The sequence below is a fragment of the Carlito syrichta genome, unplaced genomic scaffold, assembly GCF_000164805.1.
Source record: "Carlito syrichta isolate Samal-C Ts95f unplaced genomic scaffold, Tarsius_syrichta-2.0.1 Scaffold315753, whole genome shotgun sequence".
Taxonomy (NCBI): Eukaryota; Metazoa; Chordata; class Mammalia; order Primates; family Tarsiidae; genus Carlito; species Carlito syrichta.
In genome coordinates this window covers 1,053,983-1,070,956 of record NW_007259849.1, presented here as the reverse complement: position 1 = coordinate 1,070,956, position 16,974 = coordinate 1,053,983, and the positions used below count along the sequence as shown (strand labels likewise).

At 36.2% G+C, this 16,974-nt stretch overlaps 1 protein-coding gene across 1 annotated transcript in view; it reads left to right on the top strand.

The window, feature by feature from the left end:
• Nucleotides 1–16,974, top strand: part of LOC103275805 (PEX5-related protein-like) — a 183,694-nt gene that overhangs the window by 135,055 nt on the left and 31,665 nt on the right. Inside the window, exon 4 of the mRNA XM_021706535.1 lies at nt 11,771–11,882. Within this exon, the coding sequence (XP_021562210.1) occupies nt 11,771–11,882 (112 nt within the window). The remainder of the gene's footprint in view (nt 1–11,770; nt 11,883–16,974) is intronic.

Here is a 16,974-nt window from a genome sequence, read left to right as displayed (position 1 = left end):
CATTACTCTAGTTAAGAAAGAAAATGTACATGCAAGGAAAACATGTTGCTTCTTTATAAAGGAGTCTTGTTAACAACTTTGAGAAAGAGATAAGTTAATGGGACATTCGAACAATAACAACCAAAAAAATCAAATTCCTATGAATAAATACAAGTTATATTGTATACATATGTCAGTTTACCAGTAGAATATCTAAATTTTCTTAAGTGTTAAATATATTTATGTTGTGACTATGCATACTACATATATGTCGATATATATTTATGTGGATAACTAATTTACAGGGATGAGCCAGAAGTCCCTGCGTCTCCATGCAGAAAATGGCATTTGTGACCCTTTTTACACTTGTGACCTTGAGAACAAAAATATCATCTCTATTATAAGCACATGAGGGCCATTTTCAGCATTTATTATAACAAGTATAGAAAGAAGTTTGCATTTGTATGCAAAAACACGTTGAGACTGTGAATCCTGTATGTCCTCAGGGACTTTTGAAACACCCTGTAAAATCTACATAAATATGTATAATCTACTCATCACCACTCTGTGGAACTACCAGTTTTAAATTCTTAAATGAAAAATATTTTTACTTGCATTTATCTTATAATTTAGATTAGATTGTTATTTTAAACATTTCATTTTTTTCATAATGCAATAGTAAATGCAGTGATTCAGTTCCGATTATATGAACATGACTAGAATTTGAAAAATGTCCATTTATAGTCCTCATGAAAGGCATTTATATCAAACGCTAAATTATGGCAACTTATTTTTAGAATATCAGCAGATTTCATCCCCAGCTGCTGTCAACATATGTGGTTTTTATTTTATTCTAAATACTGTGTTGTAAGTAATAAAAATTATAACATATAACATCAAGATTAAATAATTTCTTTAAAGTTATTAAAGATTCCCGTGATTTGGGGATAAATTTTTTATTCATAGAGAAAATATGCTTCTTCCCAATGATACAGAGTAATAGATGGAAAGAAATTTGCCTGATATTTACCAAATTCCTCATTCTGTACTTAATTTACATAGTAAAACATAGACAGTTTTACACTGATCTCCTGACACTATCAGAGTCAGACCTTTGTAGACTCATGTGCAAAATATTAAGTACACAGTCCCTCAGGTAAATGCTGTGGGAGGTGAGAACTACTTGGAGTTCTTGGCTAACAGCAGAGCCATCTATCACAATAGGTAAGACCTTTCCAGATTTACAATTGTCACAGTTATGCTACAAGTCATCTTAGAACATAACAATTTAGGACAAGTTCCAGTCCCTAAGATTCTTTTCTCTCAAAATCATGCATTGCTATGTACTCTCCAGTAATCCTTTTCTCATGTCCAAAATTACCATTATGACCTAAACTTGAACTTAAAATTTAATGCAAAATAATATTTTTAATTTTTTCATTTAGAAAAAAAGTGTGATTATTACCATTTTCTCATTCAGAACATTTGTCTGTACCAAGTTCCTTCTTTAGTTCCTGCCTAATGTTGCATTAACTGTTTCTGAGGTACTATATAGTACAGCTTTACTGCATGAAGATTATATAGTGCTTTATTCGATGCATCATATTCTTGTTGCATACTGTCCAGTTTATGAATTAGCAAACAGACTTCTGATTCATAAAATGAATGCATCTGTTGTGTTGATAATATTACGGAATTAATTCAGTGACAGCTGTTGATACAATTATTTCTCAGTCAAATGCAGTTTTATTAGATGATATACTTTTTCCACTATACACAAATGGCTTCTTCCCTGCTATGCACCAGTGGCGTGCACAAACCAAAAAGAAGCAGGATGATCTGAAAAAGTGAGTACTTCCATGGCAACCACGGCATCTAGTCTGTGTACCATACCACATTCTTGTTGTTCTCCTGTGTGAATGTACTAGTGTCTTGGCACATGTTTGTCCCGGTGTCTCCTGTAAAGGTCCTTGTGACATAGTGCTACATGCTGCTGACTACATCGACTCATTATCACTGGTATGTCGATGCCAGCTGCTCATGTCACAGACTCCAGATATGCCTGAAGCTAATTGCTCCTCTCTCAATAGTGTCTACAGGACAATTATGATAGACAAAATACAGAATCATTCACTGAAACACCGAGCCCTTAACTTGTTTAGTAACTGTTCATTCAGCAGATTGTAAGTGCAGAAGTTTTATATTCCGGAACTTTTTTGTATTACATTATTATGGTATGTATTATCATATTATGATGATGATGGTGATGAAGATGATGTGTTCCTCGACTTTTAGAGGGATTAAGCCAAACATACTCCAGTGAAACCATATATAGTACATTGAACAAAGCAGAAAAGTTGGCCAGATGACTTGAACTCAGAAAGTGCAGGACCACCGAGAGTTGCTTTTTTTATTTACTGTAATTATTAACTATGTATTAACAAACAATATGTCAAGCACATCATAAAAGCTCAATTTTATGCTGTCCTAGACTGATACCTAAATCAAACAATATGTGAACAAGTGTGTGTTGATGAAAAGCTTGAAGAAGAAAAAATATGTGAACCTAGTCTTTGAGACTTGTGCTGTCCAATATAGCAGCTAAGAGCTACTAGCCACATATGGCTACTAAACTCTTTTTGGCTGCTCCAAATTGAGATGCGCCACAAGCATAAAATGCACACGAGATTTTGAAGACCTAATCCTAAAAAGTGTAAACTATCACATTAATAATTTTTATATTGATCATATGTTGAAATGATAATATTTTGGATTTCATATATATTTGGTTAAATCAAATATATCATTAAAATTAATTCCACTTATTTCTTTTCACTTTTTTAAAGTGGCTACTAGAAAATTTTAAATTATGAGACTTTCCTTATATTTCTGTTGAACTCTAATCATATAAACAAATTCCATTTGAGAATAGAAGGGAAAACTGCGCCAGAAGATTGATTATATCATAGAAAAAATATTATCTTTATGAGAATGCAATGACTTTAGTGAATATTTTTCTTTCCTAAGGAACCTTGAGAAATTTGCGTTTTGAACACATCCCTGGCTACTTTTTATAGCAAGGAAGATGTATCCCATTCATTTTTGGCTTTAGAGCACAATGTCTTAAAACTATTACAGGTCTCTTTTTGTGAAGGGACTTTTTTTTTTTTCAAACTCGGTCTTTGTTTTTCTGTCACCACTCATTATAGCCCAATATTGATTTAATTTTTATGTTTGATAAAGATAAAAAGAGTAACGTCCTCAATTGGAAGACTATTCCCCAGGCTACTAAATACTGCCTTACCTGAGTTTCTGTTACTAACATAAAGCAATTGTGTCCAGCAGGTTGAGGCTGTGGTGGCCATGAGCATGCCACTGCACTCCAGCCTGGGCAGTTAGTAAGACTCTGACTCAGAGGGAAAAAAAAAAGCAATTGTCTTAATTATGTTCTCCTGCTTGCCTTAGTGCTAGTGCTACCCAAGCTGTAAATGGCCGTCTCTGTTAATTTTTCTATGAATAGATTCACATTTTGTAAATCTAACTATCCTGTCAGGAAAATATGTGTATTTGATTGGGTGAAATTTAGATCAAGTCAAAGAGTTTAAAGTTATCACATGGCAATCCTTTACTGGAAGATCCAATGAGACACATACAAGGGGGGGGGGACCCAGAAAACCTGGAACTTATTTATTAAAAATTGCGTATTTATTCTCATATATTTAAATTTCAGTCACCTTCAAAGTACTCTCCATTCGATACAGTACACCTATCGAGACGCTTTTCCACTGCTCAGAACAGTGTTTGAACTCATCAACTTTGATACATTTTAGTGCTCCTGCCATTTTTTGTTTCACCTCTTCCACATTAGAAAAGCGTTTCCCCTTGAGGACCTTTTTCATCCAAGGAGATTTCTTTTAAAAAGTCATTTGGAGTGAGATTAGGCAAATAGGGAGGATGAGGCACAGGGGTCACGCTGTTTTTTATCTAAAACTGCTGAACACTCAGCACAGTGTGAACAAGTGCATTCGTAAAGCACCTATCGTGAACTGGGCAAACACATTGAAAGGATCTCCAAAAAAAAAAAAATTGGGCAAACATGTTGAAAGAATCTGAAAAAAAAAAAATTCACTGAGGCAGAGCACAGTCTCTCACAACAGTGCTAACTGGTACACTGTTGCCAAGAACACTTAACCCAGCAGGGGACGCTTGTACTACAAGGGGCCTGCCCTCCAAAAGATAATTCCAGCTGTTTGGGGGGGGGTCCCTTCTTGTACATAGGACCTGGAGGATGGAGCAGTTCATTAGTATATAAATTTATAGAAAGTTAGTTCTGTCAGGTGTTAATTACCACGAGAGAGCTCTAAAAGTCTGGATATTTAAGGGATGCATGGTAATAATTCAGTTGTCTTTTCAATATATTGAGTCAGTTAATTTAGTTTTGATATTAATGAATCTCTCACAATATGATCACAATTTTGATGGGCACTGCACAGATTTCTAAATTTGAATAGGAATAATAAGACCATAAACAAGTAGTTCACTTATAAAATTTTGAATGAAAGCTTACTTAACTCATGACTTGAAATCAGCAATGTCATAGAGAAAGGTGCAATGAATCACACCTGTGGTCTCAGCTACTAGGGCTGAAGGATTTTTTGAGGCCAGAAGTTCAAGATCAGCCTAGGCATCATAGCAAGCCTCTATCTCAAAAAAAACAAACACACACACACACACACACACACACACACACACACACACAAATAATAAAGGAAAGATATACCTGCTAAAAGCATATTTATGTTTTGTTCATATAGAAACAAAACAATTTTAACTTTTTATATATTTAAATGGGGAAAAAGACATGGCATGTTATTACAAATTTTCTAAGTCAATATTAAAAATATGTGGTGTTTGGCAAGTGTTTTTGAATTTATTATCAGTGTTTTAACTTTTAAAATAATTCTTAAAATACCAAAATACTTAAATATAAAAACAGAATATGTTACTTTAGACTAAACAACAGTCCAAGATCATCCATCTGAAATGAGATATTATGGAAAAATTGATTATTATTCTTTACAGACATTGTTTTCTCATCTAAAATATATTTTGTTTTGGTTTTTATTCTTAGTGATATGTTACTACACTAGCTCTATATTTTTTATGAAGCAGTATATCTCTTTAAAGATAAACTTAACCTTAAATCACAAAATAAGCAATATTGGAGTTTAAGTAACAATAGTATTTAAAAGCAAAGAAAAACACTTTCTTTTTATCTTAGTTAAATAGTTCCCCATAGCTTAGATTATTTGACAGTTTGATTTTTTTTTTTTTTTTTCATAGAGGCACAGTCTCATTATGTTGCCCAGTCTTGAACTCCTGGGCTCAAACTCCTGGGCTCAAGAGATCCTCTGGCCTCAGCCTCTCAAAGTGCTAGGATTACAGGCATGAGTCACCACACCCGACCCGATTTTTAAACATTAGAATTAAAGGAACTCAAGATAAACTAAGACAAATGTATTTTCAGATAAAGTTTTTTTTTTAATTTTTTTTTTGAGTTGGAATCTCATTCTGTCGCCCAGACTGGAGTGCAGTGGACTCTCCTGGCCACCGCAGCCTCGACCTGCTGGGCTCCGGCGGTCCTTCCGCCTCAGCCTTCCCAGTAGCCGGAATTACATACATGCACTCCCACGCCCGGCTGATTTTTTTGATTTATTGTAGAGATGAGGTCTTGCTGCCCAGGCGGGTCTCAAACCTGCAGGCTCAGGCAATCCACTCACCTCAGCCTCCCAATGGCATATAAAGTTTTAAGACAGACAATAGTCTATCAGAGCTGGATGATATAGTCTGCATTTGTTCTACACAAAGAAAACGCTAAGTTGCTATGTGAAGCAATTTGGTCATATGATATCTAACATTAACCACGTCAACTGACCAGTCTAAATAAGTCATAATTTAATTGAAGTCATTTGATTGGATATTTGATAACAAAAATGGTGTAAAGTTTCAATAATCTTTTGAATTCTGATAGACAAGAAACCCTTGTAATGCAAGTTCTCAGCTATTTTCTTACCTCTAAGCACAAGGGTGTTCCTTTGTTTCTATATCCATTGACCCCTTAAAAATTTTCCCTTAAAGTCTCCAGATCTGAATCTCTGATTTAAAATCACTGAGATCGATAATAGGGTTGTTTCTTGAAGTGTTGCTGGCCTCTTGTTCACATCAGTCCAAGTCCTTCTTCCAAGTATTGAACATTATGGGGCAGGAATAAACTTTTATTTCCTTTTTTTTGCTCATTGGGTATTCACTCTTGGCATTCTTGACTTCTTGGTTGAAGCCTTGATAGAAGCCTTGTTTTTGGAAATGTTTCTTTAGGTATCGCTAGGTCTCCAAACATTTAAAATATGTAACTTGGAGGAAATGGGCTTGGATGTGTGGTTTAAATCTGCAGGAAAATTGGTAAATGCTTTTGAGGACCACTGATCTCTGTGAATTGATCAAACCCGATATGAATTGAAGATGCCCATGCAATCATTCTTTTGTACAATTCGCCATTCAGGTAGACTGAATAACATCAGTCAGCATTTATTAAACTGCTACTACAGGATACTTGGATGAAGTCTTTACCCACAAGGAGATTACAGTTTAGTGGGGTAAGTGGGAGGATAAAACCAAGATTATGCTACTGGGTAAAGCATGGGAATGTAGCAGTGCTGTAAAGAGACACTCACCAGCTGGCACTGAAGGAGGTTCTCAGACAATGTGCCAGTTGAACAGGGTCCTGAAAGAGAAATAAGAATCTGCCCTTGGAAGGATCTTGAGAGCTGATCCAAACATTGAGAAGAGGCCAGAGGAGGATAAGAAATGAAAATGTACAATGTAAACAAACTGAGATAAAAGCCTTAGAAATTAATGAAGTGGGTTGTTTTAATTCAGCTATGATAATCTGATTAGACCAAAACTGCAATCACTCCAGCTCAGTTATTTAAAAAAAAATTAGAAGACTTTGACTCACCTTTTATTATTTTTATGACATCAGTATACTCTATACCCAAAGGATGAAATAAGGGAAGTTCATTTAATTTATTTTCAAACTGAAGGAAGCAACTCCAAGAGGAAGTTAATAACCCTTATCTTATCAATGAATAAGGAAAAAGTAAATGTCACGCAATTTGGAAATGAAGCTTAGAGAGACCACTTGGGGGATTCAGTTCAGTTTCAAATTTTCTTTTATGACAAGATTTATTTATTCTCAAGTCACCAAAGGAAAAATCAAAAACTTGTTTGAAGATGAGGAGGGGGCAAGGGAAAAGCTATTATTCTGTACAAATAAAAATAAAATGGAACTTCCTATGGCTAAAATAATCATTCCTAAATTCATTCAACTGAAGACACCATTTAAAATTGGACTGTGTGAGATAGATATTTTTGTCTTCATTTTCTGCAAATTCACTATCTCATTTAATAGCCATGTATTGAACCCCTTTTATATGTAGACATTCTATTTGAAGTTGGGAAAATAATATAAATACGAGTAAGATATAGTCTCTGACCTCAGAGCATATAAGACAGGATTTTTATAACTTCATCAAATCTCCTGTTTCATCTTCGGTATCTCCATCAAAAGCAAAACACTTTCCGTTCAGTTTCAATTACCTTTCCATGCTGTCTGCAAGCTGGCCTTCACCCTTGAGCGCTGCCATTATCCTCGACTCCAGCCCAACCTTTTCCCAACAGCTAAACTACACTCCAGCTCAAAAAATACTGACTCAGAGAGTAGATGGTTACTCCTTCTTTGATTTATATTTGTGGAAGAAAGCCACACAAGCACACTAGTTATAAGAGTTGGGCAGTCACAACAATTCCAGGTGTGAACTATGGCCAGAAACAAGACTGTAGGTGTGGAAGAGACACAGACCTCCTGAGGCAAAGGTCTAGAAGCCTTTGGCCTGACCTCCCCGGGGTCTCTCTGAACAATCTCCCCTTTGGTATTCCTTTCTTCCTATGCTGAGTATGAAGGGAGACCCAAAGAACCCCAGACTTTATTTATTTTTAAAAACCCAGAATTTATTTATTTAAAAAATATGTATTTATTCTTACATGTTTAAACTTCAGGCACCTTCAAAGGACTCTCCATTGAATGCAGTACACCCATCGAGATGCTTTTTCCACTGCTCAAAACAGTTTTTGAACCTGTACATTTTGATGCCTGTTATTGCTTCTGTGTTTTTGGTTTCTCCTCTTCCACATTGGTAAAATGTTTCCCTTTGAGGACTTTTTCATCAGAGAAACAAAAAAAAGTCTCTTGGGGCAAGATCAGGTAAATAGGGAGGCTGAGACACAGGGGTCATGCGGTTTTAGGCCAAAAACTACTGAACATTCAGCACAGTGTGGGCAGCTAGTAAATCACCCATCATGAAATGGGCAACCACATTGAAAGAATCTATAAAAAAACAAAACAAAACAACAAAACAAAAAAAACCTGAAGCACTTACTTAGTAGCAGAAGCCTATATTACAAGGAGTCCTCCCTCCAAAAAATAATTATGGTTTTTATTTGCCCCCCCCATATATCTGAGAGTGCTAGAGGTGCATTCTCCAGAAAATATATCTGAAGTTTGAATGAGGAGAAAGACCCCAAAAATAAAATAAAATAAAAGATAAAAACCTATTGCTTTTGATAAAGCCGAGTTGCCCAAAAGGACAGGACTCTCATCTAATTGTGGCTTTTCCTTTGCTTTCCATTTAGATGTTGACAAAGATCTTACTTTCTAGAATTATTTTATCAAATTTAGACTAGTTTTTGAGCATTTGCAACTAAAAAAAATAGAAATCTAACACCTTGATCTTCTAAAACTATAGCTAATGTAGCCTATTTCACCAATGTATACAGAGAGGTGATTTAGAGATAAATTTTTAGTCTTTTTTTTAACAAAAGCCTCTAACCGTATCCAAAGTAAGTAAAGAAAGAGTTCAAGGAACTACTCATAGAATATTGTTCACACTTATCTGCATAACAGTTACTATTTCTCACTATTAAGAAGACTCAATCTTAGCTCTCTGTCAATGAAATTAGACCTTTCTTCAAAGAAATAATGGCTGGAAAAGAGATAGTTATGACATCATACATATATCTATATATATATTTTTAAAGTTGCAGCTGTATTGGCTGGTTTAGTCTGTGTGCCTTATATACTTTAGCCAATGGATCAATAAGAACTGGAACCGAAGGTCAGTCATCGGAATGTGCTGCTCAGCAAATGCAATCCAGTTATAGTAACTTCTGTAAGCACAGTATGTGATTCCATAGTTGATGGTAACCTTCATCCTCCATGAATGCTTACAACACAGCAGAATTCAGATCTCATTGGACAGCTATGAGGATGCCACAGCCTAGAGGTAGGCATTGTTTGTGAAGTTAGGACCTCATCACCATGGCATATCACAGTAGACGGATTCATTACATTAAGCACATACAGTCAAAAGAGCTGTTGTACCAGGAAATATACATTAATGTATGGTTCCTCTGGAAATTATTATATACACACAGTTTGTACGTGAACTAACTATAAATGTGATACAGATTCTAGGACACTGATCACATTTTCAGAGGAGCTCACAGAACCACTGACGTTTAGCCCTTTCATCATTTTCTAATATATTCTATGCCAGTGCTTTCAACTGCATTTCCAGATAATAAAATTGATTTTTATGCCAGAAAACATTACAAATCACTCCTAAATTCAAATAGACCATGACATTTACAAAAATTCAAATATATTTTATCCCAGAAACCTGGGAGGCTCATAGTCCCTCAACATTTAAAAAATATTTCAGTATAAATAGAATGGGCAATATCCAATAATATTTGAATTCAGAAAAGAAAATGTAAAGACCCATAGTTTCATTAATGGGTTAAAGCAGCATCCTAACAAAAAAAAATAATAATACCAAAGCAAGCCCTGGATAATTTGATTCCTAGCAAAATCTTTGAGTTTTTAATATATAGTGGCACTAAAGGTTGTAATAATTGAAGAAATGTCTATCATTGCAACTTGAACACTAAAATAACACTCTATGCTTATCCCTCAATAACAAGTGAATGTGTATAAAAATTAAATTGCCAACTCTGTGTTGAAATCTTAAACTCTAATGAAGATCTGAGATTTATCCATGTTTAAATGAGAGTTATCCATGTTTAGGCAGCATGAATATGTTAAATTACCCAAAGTATCTCTTTGGCTTCCAGTCTCCAAATGACCACTGAATGCTTCCATGTTGCTCTTTCAGAAATAATAGAACTGCATTTTTTCTTTCCTTATTTACCATTATTTAGATTCCTCACCACCTTCCATCAGCTTTAAGTCATAATGCCCCTGACACATTACCAAAGAAACAATGAGGTGAAAGTAAATAGAATAATATAAAATATTTTGATTTGGCAATACCCCAAAGCATTTCATTTCTTATTTTATGTGTCTCTTAAAATACTTTACAAATAAGCACCTGAAAATCTAGAGATTGTTAGCCACATCTTTTCTTTTAAGTATAAAATCAGATGACTATGCCTATTTTAAGAAAGGCCAACATAAAAACTCCCAAAAAGCTAAGACAGTTAGCTTAGGAATTAACCACTTGTGCATGCATCATAGTATATTTTCTCCCTTAACCATAGAAACACACTTTGAGCAAGTTTGGATTCAAAGAGGAGCAGAATAACTGAAAGCAAACCTCTCACAAAAACAAAAATCCGAATATCACATGTTCTCACTCATATAATGGACCTTGAACATCCAATGCAATACTATGAGAAAATGACGGATGGTACTGCGAAACTATGGGGGGGAGGGGGATGGGATTAACAGTAGCAAATATCTGTCGGGGGATGGGAAAACACTTCTTATCTACAGGGTGCCTGAATGAAACGTCATTGTACACCTAACCCTTAACTGTACCCCACAAAACCATAATAAAAAATACTGATTAATGAAAAAAAAAAATTTTTTTTAATAAAAATTAAAAAAAGAAAAAAAAAAAAATGGAATTTTCCTAAACAAGTAACTAGTAAAAAAAAAAGATCCACTAAAAATCAAACTGAAAGATTGCTGAAATTAGAGAACAAGCTAATGGGAAAATATGTTGAATTAACAGAAATATATTTGACTTATAGATTTTCACAAATATATCTACTGGATACCAATACAGCTAATATAACAATATTGTCTACTCTTCTAAAATAATATTTGTTCCATACTACAAAAGCATTCCAAGGAAATGCAGGGAATGTGTTTTAGGTGACTTGAGCTTTTTAATGGAGGGAGAAAAGGCAGGCATTTATCCAGTTCACAGATCCCTGTGTCTGCACTTTCCACATAAACACTGACTGACCCATCCTCACCAGGACATGTCCCTCAGAGTCTGAAGTCACTGTTCCAAGTTTTAATAGGAACTTTTGAGTGAGGTGTGAGATTGGCCATTAGCATCAATTATGAACAACAGGTGTTATTTTCTGCATATTGAAATTAGGGGTAATTCAAAAACTATTCCAGGAGGGAGTAAAAGGCTTGAGCTTTAAACATTGGAGTTGGCTGCATCAAAATATGTTGACAGTGCTAAAGGCTCATTCCCTATCCCTTGGTATTTTTTTCTTCCTCACCCTGCCCCATTATTTATTTATGTACGTATTTATTTTGATAGGCTTGCTATTTTCATTTTGTTGCAAGGCTGCATTTTAATCACCTGATTCTGAAGTTTAACAAAGCCTTTTGACACCTGTGTTCGTTTGTTCTCAGCTGGTGAATGAGCAACAGGAAAGCAGACCCCTCCTGAGTCCCTCCATCGATGACTTTCTCTGTGAAACCAAATCGGAGGCAATAGCCAGGCCAGTAACGTCCAATACAGCCGGTAATTCTTTCACTATTAACTGTTCCTCAAGTAGAGTTCACTGTAACTATAATACTAAAATGCACATTTTTTTGGTGATGCATTTTAAGTGGGGAATAATGTTTGCAACCAAATTAAACGTTAGAACATATGCTATTCAGCCTTAACCCGTGAATCAGTTTCATTATATAAGAAAATGCAATGTATATTACTCAACTAATTTTGCTGAACGTAAGTGTACCATTACTAACAATGAATCATTTTAATGCATATTTTTGTATTTACATATTCATATTTCAAGTCACATTACATTAGAGAATCTTTAAAACAAAAGCATCTATTTCAGAATAAAGTTTTTGTTTTTGTTTTTGTTTATGTTTGAGTTGGAATCTCACTCTGTTGCCCAGACTGGAGTGCAATGGCCACTCCGGCCACCACAGCCTCGACCTGCTGGGCTCCGGCGATCCTTCCGCCTCAGCCTTCCAAGTAGCTGGAACTACAGGCACACGCTACCATGCCTGGCTAATTTTCTGATTTATTGTAGAGATGAGGTCTCACCAAGTTGCCCAGGCGGGTCTCAAACCCACGGGCTCAGGCAATCCACTCACCTCAGCCTCCCAAGGCGTGGGATTACAGGCTGAGCCACTGAACCCGGCCAGAATACAGTTTTCCAGTTCTGGCTAATACGCAATTATTTCCAGAAATATTTTGAACAACAAAAGTCCGATAAAATAAAAATGTGGCAGTCATTTCCAGTGGATTTAAATGACAATTAAAGTGTCCCGCAGCCTTAGGATAGTGTAGGGCCAGTTTCATTTTCTGCCATGTAAATGTGTTATTTGTTCCCTCTTACAACAATTCATTTGAACTGTCTTCTAGAATTAAACTTTCTCAAACAGTAAGCCATCACCTGCTCAGTGCCTATCACATGCAGGAGCAGGCACTCAGTAAGTATTAATCCAATGAGTGCAGGATGCCATTGGCATCAATTACGCTTCCCTAGCAGAGGCAGCCTTTCCGCATTGATTTTGTTCGGTCAGCATTCACATTCAAAGGCATGTCGTTCAAATAAGAGTAAAAAAATGATGTTCAGAATCAAAGAACAAAGGTTATGTTAGATGTGTGGAGTGGAATTTAATGGAAAAAGAAAGGGATAATCACACACTGTCTTGTTAAATTTGTTCCATTTTGCCATCTTGGCCCCAGCTTGCTGTTAGTTTGCATATTTTCATTATATTTCTAAGTAAAGAAAACCACAGAAGGAAACTATGATTTTTCCAAAATGCTGAAATTACAACAAGAGTAATTGACATGAGATCGAGACGCCTATGTGAAGTGATAGCCTGTGGTTCCTGGGGTCAAACTCCATGAGTTCAAACCCCAGCTCTGTATCTGCGGGTATGTTGCTTAACTAAGTCACAGGAAGATTTATATCTCATAAGTTACTTGGGAAAATTCAATGAAACAATATATTAAAGTGCCTAATACCATGTAAGACCTAACTGTTGTGACCATTTCTGCTAGAATTCAAGATGAGAACTGTATGTATTCCCAACACTTTCCTTTTCAATTGCATTAACTTTTTTTTAATAACATACCACAGTAATCACTTTCCAAATTCAACTATCACTTCGAGTAATCAAAAAATAAAATAAAATGGTACTTGGTACATTCTAGACAGAAAATTAAACAATTTCAGAGACTATCAGGTCAGATTCATTTCCCTGATCCACGAAACTGGACTTCACCTCTCCGAAACAGGAGAGCTACCCCAGAAAAATACAGCAAGCCTTGTGTCTCTAATTGCAGGCAAATGCATGAGAATTGTATGCCCTGAGAAGTTCCTCTAATTCTCACTAATAGGAAAATTAGTCACTTAGGAAAGACCCACCCCAGAGAGCATTATGAGATTTGATTCAAAAACTTCTTGTCACCTTGATTTTTCTAACCTGTGAAAGAGAGATCTGTAAAATAGAGGAGAAAAGGAGTGTGTAATTTCTGGCAATGCCAATCTCTACAACATTGCCCTATTAGTCAGGGGGCTGACCTGACAAAGCACTACAAACTGAGTTGATTAAACAACAGAAACTTATCATCTTATAGTTCTGGAGGCTAGAAGCCCAAAATCAAGCTGTCAAGTTGGTCATGCTCCCTCTGAAGCAGGGGAGGATCTCTCCTAATTTCTGGTAGTTCCTTGGTTTATGGCAGTATGACTCCAGTCCTCATATGGTGTTTTCTGTGTGTGTGTGTCTATCTCTGTGTCCAAATTTCCCCTTTTTAAAAGGACACCAGTCATATTAAAGTAGGGACCCACCCTATTCCAATATGACCTCATCTTAAATTACGTCTCCAATGACATATTTCTAAATAAGGACATATTCTGAGCTGGATTGGGTGTTAGGACTTCGACACAAACCACTCAATCCATAACACTCTCCAGAATAAGGGGTCTGGGAAAATAGCATTCTGAGACTGCGTTTTTCTTTCTTTCTTTCTTTCTTTCTTTCTTTCTTTCTTTCTTTCTTTCTTTCTTTCTTTCTTTCTTTCAGTCTCATTATTCACTGCATCTGAAGGAAGATGCTTATTTGATAGCATGTTTTGTTTTGTCTTATATTCTTGAGATAAGGTCTAACTCTGTTGCCCGGGCTGGAGTACACTAAGATCACAGCTCACTGCAACCTAGAACTCCTGTGCTCAAGCAAGTCTCCTGCCTCAGCCTCCCAAGTAGCTGGGACTACAGGTGTGCACCACCATGCATGGCTAATTATTTTTATTTTTTATAGAAATAGGGTGTCTCCCTCTCCCTCTCCCTCTCCCTTCCCCTTCTCCTCTTCCTCTCCCTTCCTCTCTCCCTCCTTCCTTCCCTCTCCCCCTAACCCTCTCCATTGCCCAGGCTGAACTCCTGACCTCAAGCAATCCTCCCCTTGGTCTCCCAAAGTGCTGAGATTACAGGCATGAGCCACCACACTCAGCCTGATAGTGTGTTTTTAAATCTTAAACATATATCTCAAGGCAGAAACATTATATTTTTTAAATTCCTAAGGAATGCAATACTTATATAAATCTATACAAAGTAAACAATATAGGAAATATGTATCTTTTTCAAAGGTTAGCCAAAGGATGTAATTTTTTCTCTACAAACCCTAAAAGAACATATCTTTTGCTTCTTAGAAGTTCTGAATTATAATTTTTTCTTAAGTGTTTCAAAAATTATCATTTTTTACTTTCTGCTTGTTTTCACCTTAAGATTAACTTTTTGTCATTCAGTGATGATAATTTTAAGCTGATCAAATAAGAATATTTTCTATTTTTTCCCACTAACATCCTAAATTTTCTTTAATTCATCTGCAGCGAGGGTAGTTAATTCCTTGACTCTCTCAAACTGTATGCCTGAATGTAGATAAGCTAAGATAATAACTAATGTGCTTGATTTTAAAAGGCAAATAAATATATATTATACAGTTTCATATAGCAAATGCTCTGACAGTAACTAGACGATAAGTATTTTTAAGATAGTGATTATATTATAGCACAAGTAATACTATACAATTTGTGACAATAATGTATTGCTTTGTGATCTCCCAACAAATCTAATATATGTCAAAGTATAGATCAGACTCTTTTCTAAAAATTAAGAAAAGCAGAGAGTCGTTGGTTTGCACTTATTGAGCTACATAATCTAAAAGCATTTTATTCATAAACTTGAGCCATTAGTTACTGCAGAAGAAACATTTTTCATGGTTTAAGAAAATTTCATCAGCCTATGTAACTATAAACGGGATGCCTATAAATAAGGAAAGAGCCATACTTAATAAAGTTTATAATCCCACCACAGCCACCTAATAAAATATCTTAACTGTAAAACTGGTGTAATATTTACAAAATACATTTTTATGAATTTCAAATGGCCCTGAACCAATGGCATGCTTCTTGAGAGTGCTTAGAAGTTTGAGACGTACAGTAGTTTCAATTACATATTTCAATTAAAAAGTTGATTGAATTCATTACATCCACTATATCTATTTGACATCAACTGCACCAGTCAGGGTTGCCCTATATCTGTCATCTCTGGCCACTTACAGTGAAATTCACCAAAATCTAAGGCTCGTTACACTGTAGCAGTGTTAGTGGCATTGTGCTTTCCACCAAAGTATCAAAACAGGGCTTCCACATAGGGGCTATTTTATTCCATTTTAAGCAGCCTCACCTCCCAAGGCCCAAGTAATCTAGTATTTATTAACAGTTTCAGTGCTCTGTGGAGACTTCCAGTTCAATGGGTTGTGGTCTTCAGTCAGATTTTTTTTTTTTTTTTTTTTTAGTTGGAGTCTCACTCTGTTGCCCAGACTGGAGTGCAGTGGCTGCTCCCGTCCACTGCAGCCTCGACCTCCTGGGCTCCAGAGATCCTTCCGCCTCAGCCTTCCAAGTAGCTGGAAGTACAGGCGAGCGCTACCATACCCGGCTAGTTTTTTGATTTACTGTAGAGATGAGGTCTCGCCAAGTTGCCCAGGTGGGTCTCGAACCCGTGGGCTCAGGCAATTCACTCCCCTTGGCCTCCCAAAGCGCGGGATTACAGCTTGAGCCACCGAGCCCGGCCTAGATGTTCTTCAGATGTTGGAAACAAATACTTCGGTAGTTTATTGTGTTCCAACTTCAGGAAGTTTCATACAGTGGAATTAGGTATACCAAAAACCAAGTTTCTGAGATTGCCACTATTTAAATCATGGCTTAGATTACCCAAACTGCCAGACAGACAAATCAAAGCCATATCAATGGTGTCAGCACACTGCCTAGGGGTTCCCATAAAGTCTAAAGAGGAGTGGTGAATGGCACAGGCTTTAGAGAGATGGGACCAGTGTTCTGTGTTTGGATACTGGCATGGGCACTGACATACCAGCTGTACAAGTTTCCTATTGCTGCTGTAACAATTACCACAAATGTAGTAACTTAAAACAACACAAAGTTATCATCCTAAAGTCAAAATGTCAACAGAGCTGTTCTTCCGGAGGCTCTAGGAGCCAATTCATTTGTAGAGGGCACCTGCAATTCTTTGGATTGTAGCCCCTTTCTCCATCTTCAAAACCAGCATCTCTCTCTCTCTCTCTCTCTCTCTCTC